This window comes from Stigmatopora argus, chromosome 12, assembly GCF_051989625.1.
Source record: "Stigmatopora argus isolate UIUO_Sarg chromosome 12, RoL_Sarg_1.0, whole genome shotgun sequence".
In the NCBI taxonomy this organism is placed as follows: Eukaryota; Metazoa; Chordata; class Actinopteri; order Syngnathiformes; family Syngnathidae; genus Stigmatopora; species Stigmatopora argus.
In genome coordinates this window covers 775,196-795,878 of record NC_135398.1, presented here as the reverse complement: position 1 = coordinate 795,878, position 20,683 = coordinate 775,196, and the positions used below count along the sequence as shown (strand labels likewise).

The window sequence follows — 20,683 nt, the reverse complement described above, 5'->3', positions numbered from 1 at the left end:
TGCACACATTAAAAAAACATTTTTTGTGCTTTTTGGTCTCGCTGTTATTCCGTTCCCAGAGAATTCAAAGTTCAAAGTGCGTGTTTTTCAGGCTCAGAGGAAGCCAAAACAATCAAACTCTGTCCAACTCTCTGGGTGAGTCCAACGGTAATTACATTTTGCTCTTCTGATAAACAACATATTAATGTACGTTCTATTACAAGCCGCCTCTATGTTACTATGTCGGGCGTCCGAAACGGAATACTACAAACTCGTACTCTTTTAAGGAAACATGTCTATGTTGACAATCAGCGAGCCACCTGTCGCTTGCCACGTCATCACTCAGCGACCATGTTCAAGTCAACTCAACGCCGTTGCTTGTTAGCGTTTTCCGCTTTGTGCTACGCCGAATGCCATTATAAACGCCTACCATGTTTATTTATTATAATGTTTTTTTGCGAAAATGCTGACTAGTGGTGAACGCTAAGTTCGACGTTATTGTTTAGCGCTAGAACGTGTTGTGTTGTCGACTGGTCCTCATGGCGGAAGTTTACTATGTCGGCGTGGACGTGGGAACAGCCAGTGTGAGAGCAGCCTTGGTGTCCAAAAACGGACATTTGAAGACCGTTGCTACCGAATCCATTAGCATCTGGGAGCCCCACACGGACCATTACGTCCAGTCTTCCTCTGAGATATGGAGCAAATGTTGCGCCGTGGTCCAGGTAAAACTTGCACAATAGCGCCCTCTACTATACGAGCGTTCCTATGAGATTTCCTCATCTTGGAAATGTTTGGTTGTTTTTTTAGGAAGTGACTCGGGGTGTGGACAAGAACCAGATAAGAGGGATCGGTTTCGATGCCACCTGTTCTCTGGTGGTGTTGGACCAAAGCTTCCAGCCCGTGGCGGTCAACGCGGACGGTAAGGGCGCCACCGAATGCTATTCCGCTGCGTTTCTCGCTAATGGACGGTCGCTATTTGGACCGGTTCAATTCAAAGCAACCGTTTACTGTTAGTTGTCTCCTTTTGCAGGTAAGAAGGAGAGAAACGTGGTGATGTGGATGGACCACCGTGCCGCCGAACAGGCCGCCCGCATCACCGGCACGGGCCACGCCGTCTTGAGGCGGCTGGGGGGCGTCATGTCACCTGAGATGCAACCGCCGAAGCTGCTCTGGCTCAAAGAGGTGAGCCTCTTTTGGATTATTCTGGGTGGTCGTAGTTCATTTTGAACTTGTTTCTTGCTTCTTTTCCCCCATTTTTTTGTATTTGAAGTTGATTTTCCCCCGTTTTTTTGCGCAGAACCTCAGAGAAAGCTGTTGGGACCGAGCCGCTCACTTTTTTGACCTTGCAGACTTCCTGTCGTGGAAGGCCACCGGATCGTTGACCAGGTTTGTTCAACTCTAACCAAATCTCTGTTATATCATATTTTGGAAGTAAACAGAGATGGTGGCTTTTGTTTTGCACACAGCAAAATGAGCACAAAATTGCTATTGTTTTCCAGGTCGCTGTGTACTCTGGTTTGTAAATGGACATACTGTCCCCCACAGGGATGGGATGCCACTTTTTGGACTTCATTAGGACTCCAGGATCTCACCGAGAACAACTTCTCCAAAATAGGTGGGTATCCAGTGATTCCCTGAAGAAGAATTTCTTGATTTGAATACGGATGTAGAAGAAAAAAAGTGAAAATGCCACTTAAAACACATTCAAGTTCGAACCAATTCATCATTGACGGCAAATTAAAATGGTTATAATAATTAAAATAATGTAATGAAAATGAGTGGTCAGGAGGGGAAAAAACATGATATTGAACTCAAACCCGATCCGACAGGCAACGCCACGTCTTCTCCGGGAAGCCCGCTCGGCGACGGCCTGACGCGGGAGGCGGCGGACGATCTGGCTTTAAATCGGGGAACTGCCGTCGGGGCCTCGCTCATCGACGCTCACGCCGGAGGCCTCGGTAATTGGCGCCGCCGACCCGCGTCCTTTTAAAAGTGAGACGAGGCTCGCTTTGATTTTGAATTTTTTTGGTGTCCAGCCACCGTAGGAGCCGACGTGGAAGGCCTGGGGCTTCCGCACGACGGGGGGCCGGTCACCTCGCGCCTGGCCATGATCTGCGGCACGTCGTCTTGTCACATGGCGGTAACGCGGCGATTCCTCCCACGCGCCGGCTTCCCAGGCGACCTTTTGGCCCACCAGGCTCTTTTGGCCGCGGGCAGATGAGCGAGCGCCCGCTGTTCGTGGAGGGAGTCTGGGGTCCCTGCCTGTCCGCCATGGTGCCCGACTTGTGGCTCAACGAGGGAGGACAGAGCGCCACGGGACGTCTGGTGGGTCCCGTTTGCCGCCCAACCGGCCTCGGCCCATCGGGTGAGTGGCGCTCGCTGACGGGCTCTTCAACGTCCCCAGATGGAGCACGTGGTGAAGGGCCACGCCGCCTACGGGATGCTCCGACAAAAGGCGCGCCAAAGGTCAGCTCAAACTCATATTTTCGGAAGAAAAAAAAAAAGACATGACGTCAAGTTTAAAAAGTAGAAATTGCATAGGAACTAAATTTAAAAAAGAACATTTTGAATTGAGGAGGAATTCATTCACATTTTTTCCATTTTTGGAATGTTTTATTTAAAATAGTGTATTAGTTTAATACTGGTTATATGACTGTCATTTTGTGTTATGAGTAAAGTTTTTTTTAATAATTTTCCATTTTTCTTTTCTATTTTTAACTTTTTTAAATTTTGTTGTATACAATCAATGTGTATACTCAATTTTTTTCAAATATTTATATTGCAAATTTAGACCTTGAAAATGCCAAATCTGCCCCCAAATGGCTTGTTGGATATTACTACTAATTATTGGATATTAATTTTGTATCAAAATGATGACAATTCCCCCACAACAAACCCCATAGAGAATGCTTTGATAGCCATAGTTTTTCAAAGTAGCAGTTCTGGAATTCAACCAATATGGACACTAAATAAGCATTTTGTATCCAAAGTGCCAAACTACTTATTATTGTATATTAATTTTGTATCAAAAGGATGACAATTCCCCAAAACAAACCCCATTGAGAGTTATTTGACAGCCATACTTCAAAACTGGGAGTTTTTCAAAGTAGCACTTCTGAAATTTAACCAATATGGACACTTTAGAGCAGGGGTGGCCAACAAGTCGGACACAAAGAGCCGAAATTTGAAACTGTGACCGTACAAATTCAATCTGCCAAATTGTTTTTAAAATAGAATGTATTATTTGTTTTTTATGGACCTTGATAAATTGGAGTGTGTTTTAAGAGAGGATAAAATCTTTGGCAGCCGTCCGAGCACAAAGGACCAAAGTGGCGGCGACGACGTATGCGACGACGTATGCGACGACGTATGCGACACGGACACCTACGGCTACTTGAACGAGCACCTGAACGGAATGGCTGGGACGCCTCCGGCCGTGGAGCGGCTGACCGCCCATCTTCACGTGTGGCCGGACTTTCACGGGAACCGCTCGCCGCTGGCCGACCCTTCCTTGAAGGGCACGGTAAGAGATCCGTTACGTTCCGTTCGAGTCCCCTCGCGCTCAAAACGGACGGCACGTCTACTGGCGACGAACTGGGAACAGAGTCCGCCGACTCTGGATCGATGGCGCCACTTCATCGCTAGTAGACGTCGTCGCCGTTGGATTCCCGGCGAGACGTTGACCCGGGACTTTTTGGACAGGTGGTGGGGCTGTCTCTCTCTCGCACGCTGGATGACTTAGCTTTGCTCTACTTGGCCACCGTCCAAGCCCTGGCGGTCAGTCTACCGCACCCGTGGAAAAAATGTCCGCCCAGTGGCGAATTATTATTATTTTATAATTTTTTTCAGCTGGGGACTCGTCATATTGTGGAGGCCATGAGAGAAGCGGGACACCGGATCGAAAGCATCTTCCTCTGCGGAGGCTTGAGCAAGAACCGCTTGTTTGTGCAGACTCACGCCAACGCCACAGGTACGGAGTGCCGCTGGCGCCGCCATTTTGTCTCCCCAAGGGACAGTTTCTCCATGGAACTCAAAAGTGGATAGGAAGAATTTAATACAAATTTTCTAGTTGTTTTTTTCATCAAATAGTTCTGAATTTTAGGAGTAAAAGGAGAGTATATAATTTAAAAAAAAATGCGGATAAAATTTAAAAATAATTGTTTTGAGGAAAATTTAAGAGGATGCAAATGTGATCATTTCCTCTTATTTTAGACATTTTTATTATTACTAGGCTATGTTATCCTATTTGTTTTCAAGGATTTTCTCGTTTGGCTGTATTTATGATTTTTTTAATCTTTGGAATTGTAATCCATGTTTAGGATTGCCAGTGCTGTTGCCAGAACAGACGGAGGCCGTCTTGGTGGGAGCGGCCATTTTGGGCGCCTGCGCGTCCCGGGACTACGCCACCATCCAGGTGCAAAACCAGCACTTTACAGACCACCGTGACCACCGTACCGTCCCCGTCCGTCTCCTTCATTCTATTCTATTTGATTTTCAGGAGGCCATGGCAAAAATGACCAAAGTGGGAGAAGCGGTCCGACCTGATGCCAGCCTTCAAAGGTGAGACAGCGTCTTCTGAGACACCAGAGCCAGCATTCCTCCCCTCTAACTTTTTGTCTTTCTGCTTGGGGCCCGTTGCAGTTTTTACCAGAAAAAGTACCGAGTGTTCCGGCGCCTGGTCCAGCACCAGCGGGAGTACCGAGACATCATGAACGCCGAAGAGGATGATTGAAGGTGCTCGGGAACACACGGATTAGCCTCTCATTTTATCCTATCAAAATGAGAGTTTTTTTTTTTAAATGGGCTAGTCACGACAAAATGCATCGTTTGGAACACTTTGGCAAAATCGAGTTATTCCGCAACATCACAAGGAAGCGCTAAAGTATCGTACATGGTAAATACTCGTACTTTGTTGTAAAAGAGAGCCTTGAAAACCACTTCCTATTCCAATTTAATAGGTTAAAAACATCTCACATTTCTATTTGGGACACACGACAGCTGAGCAGAAGAAGAAAAAATAGTGGGAGTGCACAAACCACAAAATTCACATTTCCCCTACAAAGTCCTAATAAATACATTAAAAGCTCAAGTGTGCATTAGTACCGACAACAACACAAAATAATCACGGATAATTTTTTTGTTTTTGAAAGGCTGTAAAATGTCACAGGTCCAATTTTTGGGGGCCGAGCGGGAAGAAATGCAGCAGCTCTGACACATTTGGACTGAAGGAATGTGGAAAAATACAGCACGTAGTGTGTGTGTGTGTGTCTGTGTTTGTATGTATTTGCTGGTGTCCATTTTGGAGTCCTCCAGTCAAAGCTGTTCCTCCCTCCGTCGGTCCGTCCATCCACCCAACTCGTTTTTATGTTTCTGGCAAAAGTAGAAAAAGACTGGCGGTTAGTCACAAACGTCCGAATCATCCTCGAAAAAAAGAAACATTGATGGTGTTGCTTAAGTTAACTTGCTATGAATGACAAATGACTTTTAAAATGGCCAAGTGCAATGAATGGATTGTTTGACTTGCCCTTCATATTAAACGTACCTGTTTGGCTTTGCTCCTCCTCTCCTCCAGTGGTCGTCTGCTGCTCCTCATACTCCTCCTCCTCCACCTCTGGGATAATTTCTTCTTCTTCTTCTTGTTGTTCCTCTTGGGCCAAAGCAGGCTCCTCCTCCTCCTCCAGCTCTGGGATGATTTCTTCTTCTTCTTCCACTTGGGCCAAAGTGGGCTCCTCTTCCTCATCCACCACCTCATCCACCACCTCCTCCTCCCCCTCGGAGGCCCGCAAGAAGCTGGGATCGGCGTCTCGATTCATTTCGGAAAGAATGGCCGCCAGCTGTTGGCTCAAATGGTCCACCGCCGATTCCTCTTCCTCTTCCAGTACCACGGGATCGTCTTCTTCTACGGGAAGGTATGGCTCCTCCTCCTTCTCCTCCTCCGAGAGGACGGGCGCGTCTTCCCGCTCCTCCTCGGTGGCCGGCTCCTCCTCCTCGTCGACGCTTTCCTCGGACATCGCCGGAGCTTCTCGGTCTTCGTCGACCTGCTGGGAAAAATGACCGTGGTACTTTCGCTCGCCATCTAAGGCTAAGGACCTTAGCTTGCTACCGGCCAGTGCAGAAAAGCAGAATACGCACCTGGTCGTCCACTTGGTCCTCCAAAGGTTCTTCGGGATCTTCCTCAAATACCTTAACGAGACCACAGCGTCGCATAGCATTTTGTCAAAAGACCGTCGGCCATTTGATTGGATCACCGGGATCTCGGGCCAACCTCATCGCGGTCTGTAGTGTCCTCCTCCTCTTCCTCGTCTTCTTTGTCTGTCCATTCATTTCCATCCTCTTGTTCTTGAGGCTCAAATGTGTCCTCGGTGAGAACTTCAGGTTCTACAAAGAAAAGGAGGAAGTTTATGGATTTGATACTCCACTTTCTACAAATTGAAATGTACCAAAATGACCTTTGAGCGAAGGTTGGGGAGTAGGAACCAATGGCGTTGGCGGTATAACATTGTCATCGGGGGAAGCCACGCCGCTCATTTTCAGTTGTTCTGAAACAGACGCTATGGACTGATGACTTAATGTCATGCAAATGTGACACTATGGCAAAAACAAGGACTTACCGAAGAAGATTTTGGCGTCGTCAATGTCAAAGTCCCCATCGCCGTCGATATCGTAGGCCGCCAACTTACCTGGAGATAAAAAAAAATTAAAAAATGAAACCATTCCATCCCTTTTTGACGCTACTAAACCAGTGTCAAAGTGCCACAAATAATTTAGAACCTTTTCAGAAGCAGTACTATACCATATTGAAAAACACATGATAATGATGAGCGGTTTTGCCACAATATTCTACTTTTTGTGTTGACTGCTCCGTCATGGATTGGACATCTGTCAATAAATGAAGATTGATTTTGGAAGCAATTGTCTGTCTTTTGTATCAATGACGTGTTACTACTTTCCATTTTTTTAAGAACGCCCGCTTACCATGCGAAAGGTAGTGGGATAGATTCCCGCATCTTCCAACTTTTCACATAAAAATAGTGGGTCAGGCCCGTGCATGGTAGGGAGGTGGCTTGGGCACTTGGCTCAAACAGTAAGCGTCCACACCAAAGGTACAGGGATCCACTGGGCACTTAGCTCAATGAGTAGAACACTTGCTCACCATGCGAAAGACTGTAGGTTCGAAATCTACAACTTTCAAAAATAATTTAATAGGTGGGGAAAACAGTTGGCCGCTAAATTGCAAAGTAGGGTGGTGGGTTGGGCACTTAGCTCAATGAGTAGAGTGCCCGTTCACCATGCGAAAGATAGTGGGTTCGAAACCTGCACCTTTCAAAAATAACTTAAAATTAGAGGGGAAAACAGTTGGACGCTAAATGAGAAAGTAGGGTGGTGGGTTGGGCACTTAGCTCAATGAGTAGAGTGTCCACTCACCATGCCAAAGGTAGTAGGTTCGAAACCTACAACTTTCAAAAATAATTTAGAATTAAGGGGGAAAACAGTTGGCCGATAAATGAGAAAGTAGGGTGGTGGGTTGGGCACTTAGCTCAATGAGTAGAGTGCCCGTTCACCATGCGAGAGGTAGTTGGTTCGAAACCCACACCTTTCAAAAATAAATGAAAATTAGAGGGGAAAACAGTTGGCCGCTAAATTGCAAAGTAGGGTGGTGGGTTGGGCACTTAGCTCAATGAGTAGAGTGCCCGTTCACCATGCGAAAGATAGTGGGTTCGAAACCTGCACCTTTCAAAAATAACTTAAAATTAGAGGGGAAAACAGTTGGACGCTAAATGAGAAAGTAGGGTGGTGGGTTGGGCACTTAGCTCAATGAGTAGAGTGTCCACTCACCATGCCAAAGGTAGTAGGTTCGAAACCTACAACTTTCAAAAATAATTTAGAATTAAGGGGGAAAACAGTTGGCCGATAAATGAGAAAGTAGGGTGGTGGGTTGGGCACTTAGCTCAATGAGTAGAGTGCCCGTTCACCATGCGAGAGGTAGTTGGTTCGAAACCCACACCTTTCAAAAATAAATGAAAATTAGAGGGGAAAACAGTTGGCCGCTAAATTGCAAAGTAGGGTGGTGGGTTGGGCACTTAGCTCAATGAGTAGAGTGCCCGTTCACCATGCGAAAGATAGTGGGTTCGAAACCTGCACCTTTCAAAAATAACTTAAAATTAGAGGGGAAAACAGTTGGACGCTAAATGAGAAAGTAGGGTGGTGGGTTGGGCACTTAGCTCAATGAGTAGAGTGTCCACTCACCATGCCAAAGGTAGTAGGTTCGAAACCTACAACTTTCAAAAATAATTTAGAATTAAGGGGGAAAACAGTTGGCCGATAAATGAGAAAGTAGGGTGGTGGGTTGGGCACTTAGCTCAATGAGTAGAGTGCCCGTTCACCATGCGAGAGGTAGTTGGTTCGAAACCCACACCTTTCAAAAATAAATGAAAATTAGAGGGGAAAACAGTTGGCCGCTAAATTGCAAAGTAGGGTGGTGGGTTGGGCACTTAGCTCAATGAGTAGAGTGCCCGTTCACCATGCGAAAGATAGTGGGTTCGAAACCTGCACCTTTCAAAAATAACTTAAAATTAGAGGGGAAAACAGTTGGACGCTAAATGAGAAAGTAGGGTGGTGGGTTGGGCACTTAGCTCAATGAGTAGAGTGCCTGTTCACCATGCCAAAGGTAGTGGGTTCGAAACCTGCACCTTTCACAAAAACCTTAAAATTAGAGGGGAAAACAGTTGGACGTTAAATGAGAAAGTAAGGTGGTGGGTTGGGCACTTAGCTCAAACAGTAAGCACCCACATGTCACACGAAAGGTAGTGGGATCAAATCCCACATCTTCCAACTTTTCACTTAAAAAATCGCGGGCTCAAATTGTTAGTCCGTGCAGTGCAAAGTAGGGTGATGGGTTGGGTACTTAGCTCAATGAGTAGAGTGCCCGTTCACCATGCGAGAGGTAGTTGGTTCGAAACCCACACCTTTCAAAAATAAATGAAAATTAGAGGGGAAAACAGTTGGACGTTAAATGAGAAAGCAGGGTGGTGGGTTGGGCACTTAGCTCAATGAGTAGAGTGCCCGTTCACCATGCGAAAGATAGTGGGTTCGAAACCTGCACCTTTCAAAAATAACTTAAAATTAGAGGGGAAAACAGTTGGACGCTAAATGAGAAAGTAGGGTGGTGGGTTGGGCACTTAGCTCAATGAGTAGAGTGTCCACTCACCATGCCAAAGGTAGTAGGTTCGAAACCTACAACTTTCAAAAATAATTTAGAATTAAGGGGGAAAACAGTTGGCCGATAAATGAGAAAGTAGGGTGGTGGGTTGGGCACTTAGCTCAATGAGTAGAGTGCCCGTTCACCATGCGAGAGGTAGTTGGTTTGAAACCCACACCTTTCAAAAATAAATGAAAATTAGAGGGGAAAACAGTTGGACGTTAAATGAGAAAGTAGGGTGGTGGGTTGGGCACTTAGCTCAATGAGTAGAGTGCCTGTTCACCATGCGAAAGGTAGTGGGTTCGAAACCTGCACCTTTCACAAAAACCTTAAAATTAGAGGGGAAAACAGTTGGACGTTAAATGAGAAAGTAAGGTGGTGGGTTGGGCACTTAGCTCAAACAGTAAGCACCCACATGTCACACGAAAGGTAGTGGGATCAAATCCCACATCTTCCAACTTTTCACTTAAAAAATCGCGGGCTCAAATTGTTAGTCCGTGCAGTGCAAAGTAGGGTGATGGGTTGGGTACTTAGCTCAATGAGTAGAGTGTCCACTCACCATGCCAAAGGTAGTAGGTTCGAAACCTACAACTTTCAAAAATAATTTAAAATTAAGGGGGAAAACAGTTGGACGTTAAATGAGAAAGTAGGGTGGTGGGTTGGGCACTTAGCTCAATGAGTAGAGTGCCTGTTCACCATGCGAAAGGTAGTGGGTTCGAAACCTGCACCTTTCACAAAAACCTTAAAATTAGAGGGGAAAACAGTTGGACGTTAAATGAGAAAGCAGGGTGGTGGGTTGGGCACTTAGCTCAATGAGTAGAGTGCCCGTTCACCATGCGAAAGATAGTGGGTTCGAAACCTGCACCTTTCAAAAATAAATGAAAATTAGAGGGGAAAACAGTTGGACGCTAAATGAGAAAGTAGGGTGGTGGGTTGGGCACTTAGCTCAATGAGTAGAGTGTCCACTCACCATGCCAAAGGTAGTAGGTTCGAAACCTACAACTTTCAAAAATAATTTAGAATTAAGGGGGAAAACAGTTGGCCGATAAATGAGAAAGTAGGGTGGTGGGTTGGGCACTTAGCTCAATGAGTAGAGTGCCCGTTCACCATGCGAAAGATAGTGGGTTCGAAACCTACAACTTTCAAAAATAATTTAGAATTAAGGGGGAAAACAGTTGGCCGATAAATGAGAAAGTAGGGTGGTGGGTTGGGCACTTAGCTCAATGAGTAGAGTACCCGTTCACCATGCGAGAGGTAGTTGGTTCAAAACCTGCACCTTTCAAAAAAACCTTAAAATTAGAGGGGAAAACAGTTGGACGCTAAATGAGAAAGTAGGGTGGTGGGTTGGGCACTTAGCTCAATGAGTAGAGTGCCCGTTCACCATGCGAAAGATAGTGGGTTCGAAACCTACAACTTTCAAAAATAATTTAGAATTAAGGGGGAAAACAGTTGGCCGATAAATGAGAAAGTAGGGTGGTGGGTTGGGCACTTAGCTCAATGAGTAGAGTACCCGTTCACCATGCGAGAGGTAGTTGGTTCAAAACCTGCACCTTTCAAAAAAACCTTAAAATTAGTGAGGAAAGCAGTTGGCCGCTAAATGAGAAAGTAGGCAGGTGGGTTGGGCACTTAGCTCAATGAGTAGAGTGTCCAGTCACCATGCCAAAGGTAGTAGGTTCGAAACCTACAACTTTCAAAAATAATTTAAAATTAAGGGGGAAAACAGTTGGACGTTAAATGAGAAAGTAGGGTGGTGGGTTGGGCACTTAGCTCAATGAGTAGAGTGCCCGTTCACCATGCGAAAGATAGTGGGTTCGAAACCTACAACTTTCAAAAATAATTTAGAATTAAGGGGGAAAACAGTTGGCCGATAAATGAGAAAGTAGGGTGGTGGGTTGGGCACTTAGCTCAATGAGTAGAGTACCCGTTGAAGGAATAATAGTTTAAAACCTTAAGGTGTTTCATTAGATATTGCTGCATTCTGTGTGTGAGATTGTAAAGTGCTGAGCATATGAACAAGGCAGAATGTTGAGTGGAATGCGAAGGTCACAAGCAGAGGATGTGGGAGTAGGACTCAATAGATTGCAGATGTGTGGGGGGTTGCAAGATTTCACTGTGTGCAGGTACCAATAAGACGAAGGCAGTTGCTGGAAGCGGAAAAGTACAAACTGGGCGGGAACCGCGAGAATCTTCAAGAAAGAAGGACCAGTGGCCAGGAGGCCTGCGTTGTTGTGTCATTTGCATATTGTGGACTATAACTAAGTTTGTGGGCGGCTCGGAGAAGGAGAGAGAACGACGACGACGACTGGTGGCAACATGCGTCTGCTTGGACAGGCTGAGAGGGGCCCTGAGCCACAGATTTATGTCTTGAGATTTGTATGATAGAAATAAATCCACTCGTGTGTGAAACTGCTAGCTTCCTGATATCTCTATATCGCAGAACGAGCGCGCAAATTATTGGAATGAGTGAAAGTCGGGTAAGGTTACAAATTGGAGTCAGATTATTAACTTAACTTTAATATAAGTACAAATTCTAAATTCCAATAATTTATGGTGACCCCGACGTGATGCGATTGAGATAGTAGAGCCACTAAGAATCTGGGATTCAGGGTCTGGGACCCACGTTCACACCAGGTGACGACCTGAGAAAGGAGCCACACGCGTCCGACCGTCTTTCCTCTTGGGTGCACAGTGAAACAAGGTAAGCAGATTCCTTTTCAAATTCTGCATATTGACAAATGCCAAATTATATAGAGGAAGGAGGACCGGAGTGTCTTAAATGTATAAGGATGGACAGTAGGGTGTAAAATCTGGGATTTACCTACGTAGAGTAGTCCATGGTGGCTTCAAAGTGTAAGTGTGGACGTTAGTAGGGTGTAAAATCTGGGATTTACCTACTAAGAGTAGTTCCATTAGTAGGATATAAAATCTGGGATTTACCTACGTAGAGTAGTCCATTTGTGGCTTTAAAAAAAGGATGGACAGCAGGGTATAAAATCTGAGATTTTACCTACTACAATAATGTGGAACTACTCGTGGCTCGATACGGTGTAAAATCTGGGATTTACGTATCAAAGTGGAAGCGGTGTGTGTGAAAACTAAAATTAAAACTAAAATTGTTCTGCATAAAAAGTGTTTGGGACACGCACGGGTGGATTTCCAGAATGGATTTCAAGATGGCGATGATGGGAGGTCTGATAGTGGTCTTGGGTTTCTCTCAGGTTGTCCAAGTAGACGAATGGAATGCAGAATGGAGATCGGAGAGTTGGTGTGTGTGCGTGCGTGCGTTTGGAGAGGATGTGTGTGTATGTGCGGATGCGTAATGTGGGGGGTTGCCTTTGTCTGCCGCGATGGGTCGAGAGGCATGGTTTCTGTCCCAATTTGAAGGATGTGGAAGATCTGGTGAAGATTTGTGAAGGTGTGAGGAAGGTTGGAACATAGAAAGGGAATTATGAATAGAAAAGATTTTGGTAAAGCATGAAGAAAAGAGTTTTGTAAGTGAATAGAAAGGATTTTTGTAAATGAGCTGAAGGAGAAAAAGGAGTGTTGAGAGAGGGCTTGGGAGAGAAGTGTGTGTGTGCGCGTGTGTGCGTGTGTGCGTTTTGAAAGGGAGTTGGAGAAATAATTTTGTACGTTGAAAGGAAATTTACATGTACGGGTCAAAAGCGTTTGTCCGTAGCATTGAGAAAAAAGAAAAGAAAAAAAAATGAAAAAGAACTGACGTCACAGCTAGGGCAGAATTTAATAAAAATAAAAGAAAAAGTGAAATGAGACAATGAGTGGGAAGCATGGCCTGGTGCAGGCGGGGGGAGGCACCTTTCCCCTTTGCTCTCAGGGAGGAGGCGTGATATATGATCCTTCTTAGAGATGTGGCACTAACCCCCTCCCCTCTGGTGAAGGTAGAAAGTTCATGATGGGGGAGGTTTTTGGCCTGGATTGGTGGACGGAGCGGCGCGCTTAACATGAGACAGCAGGTACGAATGAGCGGCTATTGTCAAGGGTCTTCCAGAACCTATGTAAATTCTAAACAGGAGAAGAGAGAGCAATCCGTCCAGATATTCCAAGCTATGGTGCGACACGATCTGGTCGGTTGAGTGGTGGACACTGTGGTCATGGGCGTGGTTTTCTCTGGTGGCCGGGGAAGAAGGTACTCAGGACAAGGCCAACAACAACTGTTTTATGAGACACGGGCACATGATTGGCCCAGCCAACAGCAGCAACCGCAACAACCGTTCCCACGGCAATCCAAGCACAGCAGTATGGCCCATTACAGCAACAGCGGCCTACGCGCGGAGGAGAACGAGGCACTGGCGGACCATGGCGGCCCACAGCAGCCGGCCCAGTCACCTGGACAATATTACCAGGGCGGAGAATTTGATGGGAAGAGACTTGTTGATGTCTCATGGAGCAACCATCAACGTGAGAATGGCCGTAAAGTGACTTTATTCCGTGATCACAACCAACATGAACATGTGGACAATGGGGGACAATCTATAGGTCACGTCTTGAGCCTGAAACTTCGGCCACTGGGGGGACTTGTCCGTATATCACCGGTGGAAATCATTCATTGACTCGCTCGGGCTGTACCATTAACCTATGGATGATTTTAATTGTACGTTGTTGTACTGTTTTCAGAAGGTCCTGGAACACCCTGGCAGTTGAAAGAATGCTTTGGCTCTGTCTCCTGGTCATGGGGCGCGCCGGCTCGGTCCTCTGGTCACGACCAGCACCCCCTTCACAGATGCGAACACCCCTCACCCAAAGATAAAAAAAAAAAAAAAAAGAGAGGGGGGCCACCCATAGCTGTTTTTTATCACCTAGAGCCGGGGGAGAGAGAGAGCCCCCACCAGCCCAGCCCAAGGCCCCCTCCCTCTGCGCAAACAGGGAGAGATGGAGAAATGGAGAGAGCGAGATAGTTGACAGTATGGGGATATATTAGTGACAAATTATGGGTCCTCTATTAGACACGGAAATTTATAATTAGGAAATGGCTAAGTGGAAGGTTAGTTTCTCAAAATTTTAATTGGGTTAAAAGTGAGCTACAAAAATGGTTCTTATAGTAAATAAACACAAGCTTGGAGCAGAATAGCAATTCAACAAGTGCAATTTAGCTATTTTAGCAAAAAGAGAGGGATTTGCGATTTAGACTTAAGGATTAGGAATCATCCAAATTATTAATGATATCAAACGTGAAGACAATGCAGAAATGGCATTTATCCAAATTATTAGGTTAATTTAGAGAAAATAATTAATTTAGGATAGGCATGATTTCTCTGAGATGGATTAAGGAATCATACATATTCAGTGCACGGGATATGTATCTTGTTTTGCCCATCAGCAGATGAAATATGCTTTAGCGTGAGTCGTAAGAATGAATGACTATGAGAATATCTCGGATTGCATTAGCATCGAACAGTTGATGTCAACCAAATGACGTTAACCTATTTCTTTTGAGAATGATTAGGCTGATAGGACAGCAAAATGGAGGTAAGCTGCCAAGAAGCCCAGACGTGGGATGGCGCTCTTCACCAGTGATAGAAAAAATTTGCAGACCACTGATGTCTGAAAATGAGTGTGAGCGTGAATGGTTTTGTTTGTCCCTTTTGTGTTTTTGATTGGCCGACCACCGAGATATAATTAATCAATTAGGTATCAAGGTGGAAAATGATTTAGCAAATTGGAATCGATTTCAGAATTCGCCAATAAGCCGTTTCACGGATGGCAACGACAAATTATGGAAAAATATTTCGTCCAAGGAAATTTTTAATGAAAAAGCAGCAGTACTCCAAATGTGAAATTTGAAGTGGAGAAACAAATCTGCTATGCAAAATTTGGGAGCACTGGGAAAAACACAGACAGTGCATGATATGAAATTCCACAGTACTATTGATTTATAGTGATAATGGCATCCAAATTGTGTTAATAGAAACATTGACTGTATTGACAAGAGTTTCCATGTTTAGTTCCGGAAAAATATGGAAATCCAATTTGGTGGAATGTACCAGATGCCATTATTCACTACACGATTGGAACAGGAGGATGAGGCTAATCATATGTCTGCATAAAAGAAAAAACTTTAAAGAAACGCATTAATTTTGGGTTGGCGAAGGGAGATGGTGTTTCTTAACAGGAATCATGGAGAGCACGCGTGAGCAACCCAGGATAAGAGTGTCCGTGCAAGATCCACCTGGTGCACTGTAAGAAGGTTCTATCATAATATGCATTTTAAAAGTAATGAGTTTTAATTGGAAACTAAAGGACAAAAGTGGTACCATCACTCACAGTTGCGCCCGGCCCCAGACTTTGTGCCCGCCAATGGTGAGCTTAAAGGTTGACCGCCCGGACGGGCGGGTCAAGAGAGGGAATGTGACGATGGCAAGAATTGGATCAAAATTGGACTCAAAAGTGTCTGAACAAAGACGCAAATGTTTAACATTATTGACTATTTTGCTTGCTGGCGTGTGCTTTGTGTGGACTATGTTGATGGTGCAGGATGACAGAAGGAATGGAGTGAAAGGAGAACAAGTGAGGGTGTATCATTCCTGGAATGGAACGGTATGGTATGAAGCAGAGCGAGATGGTGGTAAGACGCTGACACAGACACAACAATTACTGCTAAATCTGAAGTGTAAACAATCGACACAGGTGAATGTTTGGGTGACAATTTTGAACTGGACTCAACAATGGCTTGATTTGTTAATGGAAAAGAGAAAGCCCATTTTTGACACCCATGTTGCACAACAAAATTTCACCTGCCTAAATTGAAATGGGACTGGCCCTGGGATTGGAAAAATCCAGGAGTCATGGTGTAATGAAAATGTGTCTTTGCAGCAGGAATCCCTCTCGCTCATGCTGATGTTTGGATGTGGTGTGAAGAGAAAGTGTAGTACGATAGGCTTTCCTCCAATGCCTCAGGTAAGTGCGCCATAGTAACACTGATCATGACAATTAAGGGTGACAGCATTGGACATGGAGACCCAACAAAGCGTCTCCTGACGGTCGTCTTGCCGGGGCATTGGAGGGTCTGCGCACGCGGAGTAACAAAATGACCAGAGTTAATTTTTTACTGATTTTTACGAGAATTAATTTTTTACTGATTTTTTACTAGAATGAAATCTTATACTGATTTTTAGTTTTCTACTGATTTTTTAATTATTTACTGATTTTTAGCTTATGGTCATTGATTTTAGCTCGTGTCTAACAATAAACAAGGTATTTGAGTGATGACCTCAGTAGTCTGAGGTCATGAGAGGGAATGAAGGAATAATAGTTTAAAACCTTAAGGTGTTTCATTAGATATTGCTGCATTCTGTGTGTGAGATTGTAAAGTGCTGAGCATATGAACAAGGCAGAATGTTGAGTGGAATGCGAAGGTCACAAGCAGAGGATGTGGGAGTAGGACTCAATAGATTGCAGATGTGTGGGGGGTTGCAAGATTTCACTGTGTGCAGGTACCAATAAGACGAAGGCAGTTGCTGGAAGCGGAAAAGTACAAACTGGGCGGGAACCGCGAGAATCTTCAAGAAAGAAGGACCAGTGGCCAGGAGGCCTGCGTTGTTGTGTCATTTGCATATTGTGGACTATAACTAAGTTTGTGGGCGGCTCGGAGAAGGAGAGAGAACGACGACGACGACTGGTGGCAACATGCGTCTGCTTGGACAGGCTGAGAGGGGCCCTGAGCCACAGATTTATGTCTTGAGATTTGTATGATAGAAATAAATCCACTCGTGTGTGAAACTGCTAGCTTCCTGATATCTCTATATCGCAGAACGAGCGCGCAAATTATTGGAATGAGTGAAAGTCGGGTAAGGTTACAAATTGGAGTCAGATTATTAACTTAACTTTAATATAAGTACAAATTCTAAATTCCAATACCGTTCACCATGCGAGAGGTAGTTGGTTCAAAACCTGCACCTTTCAAAAAAACCTTAAAATTAGAGGGGAAAACAGTTGGACGCTAAATGAGAAAGTAGGGTGGTGGGTTGGGCACTTAGCTCAATGAGTAGAGTGCCCGTTCACCATGCGAGAGGTAGTTGGTTCGAAACCCGCACCTTTCAAAAATAACTTAAAATTAGTGAGGAAAGCAGTTGGCCGCTAAATGAGAAAGTAGGCAGGTGGGTTGGGCACTTAGCTCAATGAGTAGAGTGTCCAGTCACCATGCCAAAGGTAGTAGGTTCGAAACCTACAACTTTCAAAAATAATTTAAAATTAAGGGGGAAAACAGTTGGACGTTAAATGAGAAAGTAGGGTGGTGGGTTGGGCACTTAGCTCAATGAGTAGAGTGCCCGTTCACCATGCGAAAGATAGTGGGTTCGAAACCTACAACTTTCAAAAATAATTTAAAATTAAGGGGGAAAACAGTTGGACATTAAATGAGAAAGTAGGGTGGTGGGTTGGGCACTTAGCTCAAACAGTAAGCACCCACATGTCACACGAAAGGTAGTGGGATCAAATCCCACATCTTCCAACTTTTCACTTAAAAAATCGCGGGCTCAAATTGTTAGTCCGTGCAGTGCAAAGTAGGGTGATGGTTGGGCACTTAGCTCAAGCAGTAGAACACTTGCTTAGCACGCAAAAGGTAGTGGGATCGAACCCCACATCCTCCAACTTTTCACTTGAAAATAGCAGGCTCAAATTGTCACGTTTTGCGGCACCCACCGCAAACTCACCCATAATTTGCTTGTAGTCGAACGGAGCCAAGTAGACCACGGCTATGGACGTCCACACGCCCAGCAGGGCGAGCACGATGAAACAGGTGACGAAGCCGCTGCCGCCCGAAGCCGACTTGTTTTTTTTGTTGGACGCCCGGTCCTTGGTGGCAGCTGAAAATAAATAAATAAAAATTAAAAACATGCACGGCCGTCATTTTTCATTAATTCATTCATTCTTAGCAGCTAAAGAAAAAGAACAAATACATTGCGTCTGAGAAAGTGACCCCTAGGTGCCCCAAAATGAATTGAAAGTGACTTGGAAATGCCCCCAAATCATTGAAAACATGTTTTTGAGTCCTGCTATTGTTTGGCACCGGACTAGAAATTGGATTTTTATGGGGCAGAATCCGCCCTCCCCCCAACGCCAGTATTCAAAAGACTGCCCCCGTTTTAGCGCTGTAATAGGTGGGCGTGCGCATAAAAGGTTGCGGACGGCGCCATCCTTTGGGCTTTTCATGCTGCTCACACACGTGGAATGCGCTGACTTGAGGCCCAAATCCACGCACGCACGCCTGAGCTGAAAGCCGCCGAAAGCCACCGAAAGACACTGAAAGCCAGCCGCATCTTCACAGAGAGACCAAAAAGAAAAAATGCGCTGGTCGCAATGACACATTTCACTATTTGTTGGCATTTTGTCCACTCGTTGGCTGCCTTTGACGACGATAGATGTCCAACTGTCAAAAAAAAAAACAGATCAAAACATCCGTTGGGGGTGTTTAATAAGTATCATTATTAAGACTACTATAGCAAATACTCGGAATACTACACTGGCAAGAAGAATGTTCATTTGAACTGCAATATTAACTCATTGTTTCCCCTAAACGACCATACACATTTTTGACAGTTCACATAGACTGGACATCTATTGCCGACAATTCTGTTATTCTATGTCATTTACCAAAGCACACACTCCATGAATATTATACCGGCAGTTATTTACTTCATATATTATCATATAAGCTCCCTTTGGTGCTTTTTTTTTAACTAACTACCTCAGCGTATACTTAGAGTTAACATGTTCCCATTAGTTGAGTCCCTGCCATCCCTCCCTGTTCAAATGCATGGAGGTCTACGGCCATCGTCATTGGACAGAAAGCTTTCCTGGATCACTTTTGTTTTTAAACGCACCAAGCTTATCTGTTGAGCCTTCTATCTCGTCAATCTCTTTCCTCGCCCCGCCCCCCGGCGTCACGTGATCGGAGGACGAATCGCCGGGCACGACTTATCCGTGTAAAAGTCGCGTTGGTGAAACGAGCGGACCAGAGTCCACCTTTGGGGTAATCTTTTGAGTGCCTATCTAGGACACGGATTGATAGGAAATTGATTACGAGCATTGTCAAATAGGAAGCCCGTCCTCGGAATTTGACGGGGCCAAAAAACTCAATCCTCTGCGTTCCATTCAAATCCCATTGATCAAATGTCTTTGGCCCTCAGAGATCAAATAGTACCAGAAAATGAGGGGCCGCATTTACAGTTTTAAATGACATTTTATAATAGAAAAAGTTCCATGTTTAATTTAAAAAACGGAAAAAAATCATTGTTTGAATAAAAATTATATGAATTCAATTTGGAAAAAGAAGAATATATACAGTGTATGCTTTTAGAAATAGAATATCACTAAAATGGAATGAACCATGGTTGCCAACCCTCCGGCTTCAAACGAACCGGACATCTATCGCCACCTATATCACCCAATAAGTTAAAAAAACAATACATAAACCCTTTGTTACTGCATTTTAATATACATATCTTTTGCGCTGAGTCATTTTAAGGCAGGAGGCCAACTTTGGTAGTCTCAAAGTGGGCGGAGCTAAGGATAATTGTGAACATCTTGTCCCCAGAAGAAAAGAAAAAAGACTAGGTCAGAATTGCTTCTTACTTGCATATGAACATACAAAGGTAAAATATGAAAGTTGCCTTTTGTGATTTTTCCATTGCATCGTCAGAACGGAGCGCCAAGATAACTTTTTTTTAACATCCGCACCCCCCACCCCCCGCAGCCCCCTCCCTTTCCCACACCCCTCATTCTACTCAGCCACGTGTCAATACACGCTTAATAAAACAATTTGCATTTCCATTTCAACAACCTCCACTGAACCAAAACAACACTAGATTGAGCAAGGCTTCTTCCATAATCCTCTGAAATTGGCAAAACGTAACTAGGAGGACTTTAAAAGAGACATATTTACCCTCGTGTGATGTAGCGGTTTGAAGTCGCTCCCCGGTTTGCCCGGAGAAACTAACTTTTTAACTCGGAAAACATACGCTTGTGCAAGACTCAACAATGTGTCGGAGCAATGCAAGATTGCACTACGTCACAGCACAACAAATAAATAAAAACAATAACGCTATGCCATAACAAGAAACTTCGGTATACGAAGTAGTTTGACAAGTCCACATAAAACTAGCTAGCTAAAAAGCACGATTAGCATACGTGCATTAGTTTACATAACAACATTAAGAGAAAGCTAACGGCGTGTTGAAGGAGCTACAAAAGTACCTTTATTCGCGGCGTTTTGCGTGGATGACATGATTCCAGGACAAATCACGGTCCGGTTCGGTCTGGTCCGGGTGAACTTGGATGGAAAATGGCTTTGAAAAATGATATTTCAAGATGTTGCGCAGCCGCTCGAAATGACTAACCTCGTTTGCAGTCTGATTGACGGTTTTCGCTACCAATGGCTACTTCCGGGGGGAGGGCCAATCGGCGTTGCCTCGCACGACGAAGACTCCGCCCTCGCGGTGGAATGTCGACGTTCCCATCGAAAGCAATGCGCGTGCGCTGTGGGAAGAGAGG

At 44.8% G+C, this 20,683-nt stretch overlaps 2 protein-coding genes across 15 annotated transcripts; one reads left to right on the top strand and one right to left on the bottom strand.

Annotated features, from left to right (window-relative positions):
• The first annotated feature begins 80 nt into the window (after nt 1-80).
• Nucleotides 81-6,887, top strand: fggy (FGGY carbohydrate kinase domain containing). Of its 5 annotated transcripts, none has more exons than XM_077614747.1 (16): nt 81-135; nt 486-701; nt 787-898; nt 1,010-1,161; nt 1,277-1,365; nt 1,479-1,594; nt 1,809-1,937; nt 2,016-2,119; nt 2,197-2,304; nt 2,384-2,445; nt 3,286-3,502; nt 3,682-3,756; nt 3,829-3,949; nt 4,299-4,393; nt 4,478-4,539; nt 4,621-6,887. In XM_077614747.1, the coding sequence occupies exons 2-16, from the start codon at nt 519-521 to the stop codon at nt 4,709-4,711; spliced, it is 1,716 nt and encodes a 571-aa protein (XP_077470873.1). In that variant the 5' UTR covers nt 81-135; nt 486-518; the 3' UTR covers nt 4,712-6,887. The 5 variants fall into 5 exon arrangements, with proteins under 5 accessions (XP_077470873.1, XP_077470874.1, XP_077470876.1 ...); XM_077614748.1 differs by having other exon boundaries at nt 131-147; XM_077614750.1 differs by lacking the exon at nt 81-135 and having other exon boundaries at nt 298-701; nt 4,621-4,713; nt 5,642-6,887.
• On the bottom strand, nt 4,912-20,683 carry LOC144085463 (uncharacterized). Of its 10 annotated transcripts, XM_077614754.1 has the most exons (9): nt 20,530-20,683; nt 20,387-20,462; nt 17,845-17,997; nt 6,591-6,659; nt 6,429-6,530; nt 6,245-6,357; nt 6,112-6,162; nt 5,522-6,020; nt 4,912-5,349 (listed from the first exon to the last, which is right to left on the bottom strand). In XM_077614754.1, the coding sequence occupies exons 2-9, from the start codon at nt 20,415-20,417 to the stop codon at nt 5,342-5,344; spliced, it is 1,026 nt and encodes a 341-aa protein (XP_077470880.1). In that variant the 5' UTR covers nt 20,418-20,462; nt 20,530-20,683; the 3' UTR covers nt 4,912-5,341. The 10 variants fall into 10 exon arrangements, with proteins under 10 accessions (XP_077470880.1, XP_077470879.1, XP_077470883.1 ...); XM_077614753.1 differs by having other exon boundaries at nt 20,387-20,577; XM_077614757.1 differs by having other exon boundaries at nt 6,429-6,518; nt 20,387-20,577.

Bases quoted from the DNA above. Each gene is read 5' to 3' on its own strand.
- fggy (XM_077614747.1), top strand. From the start codon at position 519: ATGGCGGAAGTTTACTATGTCGGCGTGGACGTGGGAACAGCCAGTGTG. The intron at 1,162-1,276 runs GTGAGCCTCTTT...TTTTTTGCGCAG, and splicing joins AGCTGCTCTGGCTCAAAGAG to AACCTCAGAGAAAGCTGTTG. The intron at 4,394-4,477 runs GTGCAAAACCAG...TTTGATTTTCAG, and splicing joins GGGACTACGCCACCATCCAG to GAGGCCATGGCAAAAATGAC.
- LOC144085463 (XM_077614754.1), bottom strand. From the start codon at position 20,417: ATGTCATCCACGCAAAACGCCGCGAATAAAG. The intron at 6,660-17,844 runs GTGAGTTTGCGG...TTTTATCTCCAG, and splicing joins CGACTACAAGCAAATTATGG to GTAAGTTGGCGGCCTACGAT. The intron at 6,021-6,111 runs GTGCGTATTCTG...CATTTTTCCCAG, and splicing joins AGGACCAAGTGGACGACCAG to CAGGTCGACGAAGACCGAGA.